The sequence below is a fragment of the Chelon labrosus genome, assembly GCF_963514085.1.
Source record: "Chelon labrosus genome assembly, chromosome: 12".
NCBI classification, from domain to species: Eukaryota; Metazoa; Chordata; class Actinopteri; order Mugiliformes; family Mugilidae; genus Chelon; species Chelon labrosus.
In genome coordinates, this window is record NC_140345.1 from 3475570 (window position 1) to 3478547 (window position 2978).

Genomic DNA, 2978 nt, shown 5'->3' on the forward strand with positions numbered 1-2978 from the left:
AAGAAGTATTCGACGGAAAGTAACCATGGTGTGTTGATCCAGTAGATAAAATGTGATTTGAAGGGTTAATGGCCACTGATGTTAAGAAACAGGACATGAACAAACATGCTGCGTGTGTGTTGCATTACAAATTCAATCTTCATGCAGGAGAATATGTCCCAAAGTTTTGCCGTTGTTGAGATGACCATGTTTTCCTTTCCTTTTCCTTTTGGAAATAGCAAATGAAGAAAAGGTTGTCATTAAACGTATTCCCTGGTTATGAAGGTCCTTCCTCTGTCGACACTGCGTCTCATGATAGGGTTGCGGTCTCAGATTCCTGTGCATGCAAAACATCTTAAAGCTATGTGATTCTTATTAAAATGGACCTTGAAAGTTGTAGTCGTCTACTACATTTCAGTTTCCCGTGCACAAGCGTGTATCTTTATCTATTTATCAAACACATTTGTTCAGCAGAAGCTGAATTTCTCATTTGCCCCTCGATGTTAGTGTTGTAAATATTGTATGATTTCTATCTTTTTTTTAAAACCCCTCATGCCTGATATTGATTTCTGTTTATTTTAGGTCAAGATGTGAATGTGCAGCATCAATTTATCCAATGATTGAGACCAGCACACCGACCATGTTGGACGGAGCTGAACCAGCACACTGCACCGTGTGCTGTTGTACTCTGGCCAACAAAATCCTCATGGTGCTCTTCATGGTGCTACTGATCTTCGCCACCTTGTTTGGGAACTTGGTGACTCTGGCTGTGGTGCTGGGGACCAAACACTTCCACACGCCTCAGGGCTACCTGAAGGCATCCCTCGCTGTGGCTGATCTGGCGGTTGGGATATTTGTGGTGCCACTGTCTGTCTACGCTGAGGTCTACCTCATGGTGACCGACTCTGCACCCGAGTGGACGTCATATAACTCGCAATTAGTGAGTTTCCACCCGTGTAACGTCATTGGCCCCATCTTTGCTGGATGCACTTTTGTCTCCATCACGACCATTTTCCTGCTCACAATTGAGAGAAGCATCGCCGTAATGAGACCTCTGCACAAGGACTCTGTGATTACTCGTAAAAGGACCACAATCCTGATTGTCCTCTCCTGGGTGGGAAGTTTCTTCTTGGCTGTGTGTCCGATGATTTTCAGCAGCGAGATCGCTTTGGAGTACAACTCCTGCAGCCGGATGTGTAACTACGCTCTGGGGACAATCGGCGAGTTCCCCAGCCAGGCCTGGAACATCCTCCTCCTCTTCCCTGCGTTTGACTTCACCCTCCTAGGTGGCACTGTGGTCATTAACATAATCTCTCTTTCCAGCATCAGACAGCATTCAAAACGCAGGAAACACTTGGCTGAGAGCGAATCCCAAAACACCACCAAGCCAACATTCTCAGACATTAAAGCAGCCAAGACCATCGGGACTCTAACGGTGGCCTTCACGGCGTCATTCACACCCATTGCCGTGTTCGTTGTTGGGAACGTTTTGGGAAATAAATGGTGCAACTTTTCATTTTTCGCCTTCTGGATTTTAGCCACTAACAGTTGCTGGAATGTCATTATTTACAGCGTGAGAGACCAAAAGTTCAGGATTCGTGCACACAAACTCCTTATGCCTTTTCAGAGAAAAGCCTCCACCAAAACTTAAGTAACCACCAGGACCGTGTCATTTAGATGTTTGTCACACAAACTCTTTGTCATACACATCGTGGGTCTCGTTAAGAGACGTGTTTGCATGTTTTGTGGCTTGCTGTTTGTTAAATTACAGATTATTTTTTTTTACATCAGTTAAAAGCAGATGTTGGATCTGAATGTCCCTCTCTGTGGGCCTTTGTCTTGTTTTGTGTAACATTAAATAACCAAGGCCTGTTTCAGTGTGTGGAATGGTTGTTTACCTGATTGTAACAAATTAAAACCTTTTAAAAACAAAACCTTTTTTCTAATTTAAGGGGGTATGTTAAATAGTGATCAGGGCTGTCAAAATTAATATGATAACGCAGATTTCTTTTAATGCCGCTGAATTTTTTCGACGCACAATTAAGGAACGTTCTGCGATTTGACCCTTGGCCAACCCATAGCTTCGGGAATCAGGAAGCAATACAGCAGTAAAGTTGTTTTTGACAAGCAAAAACAAATCTCCTTGAGCAGAAGTGCATAAGAAAAAGTTTTTGAATGGTAAGTTGAGCTTCAAAGCCCTGCCAGGTGGTTGTCTCCAAAAGACCAAAGTCAAAATTAACGCGATAATGCAGATTTCTTTTAATGCAGCTGAATTTTTTCACCTGTGTCCACCAGAGGGCTCGGGGATTACCACCGCAACCAGCATCAGAGATTTTGCGGCTACAACTGCCATCTGATCCAACTTCAGTAGACCTAGGCCAGGGGTGCCCACACTTTTTTGGCTTGCGAGCTACTTTTACAATGACCTCGTCAAAGTGATCTACCCGTGTATATATATATAGTCATATTATTTTATATTATATTATATTATTATTAATTGTTGCTACAGTGTTAAAAGCTCTATCCATTTTTGTTTTTAATTTTATCAAGAAAAATTGGTGCACTGCACCTTTAGAAAAATAGCACTGTCTCTTTAAGAAAGACGGTAGTCTTGAGTTGTTGTTGAAGTTGTGCGTGGCTGTGGATCTGTGCCGCTGAACTGAGGGCATGTTGCGAATATAAAGTAAAAATAAATAAAGATGAACATTTGTTTTGCTGTTTGTTTTCGAGTTGCAACGGATAAATGTTTTAGACTAACATCTAAAAAAAAAAATTCAATGGCATGCAATCTACCCGCACTACCTTCGCGATCTACCGGTCGATTGCGATCGACATAATGAGCACCCTTGACCTAGGCTATCATGGTGTCAAAAGCACCAATGAACAACCTTATGTTCGAATATGATGTTAGTTATGGACAGACTGCGACTTGCACAGAAGTCCAATAACTGAACACCACTCGGGTTCAGATCAGGCAGGCTGTTCCTCCCAATTACGCA

General features: G+C 42.6%; 1 protein-coding gene across 1 annotated transcript; it reads left to right on the forward strand.

The window, feature by feature from the left end:
- Positions 1-399: 399 nt before the first annotated feature.
- LOC311497675 (5-hydroxytryptamine receptor 1B) lies at positions 400-1630 on the forward strand (the record flags this gene model as incomplete). Its single annotated transcript, XM_084558022.1, has 1 exon — positions 400-1630. Exon 1 carries the CDS (start codon positions 596-598, stop codon positions 1628-1630), a length of 1035 nt encoding a protein of 344 aa, XP_084414148.1. The 5' UTR covers positions 400-595.
- Between the last annotated feature and the right edge of the window lie 1348 nt (positions 1631-2978).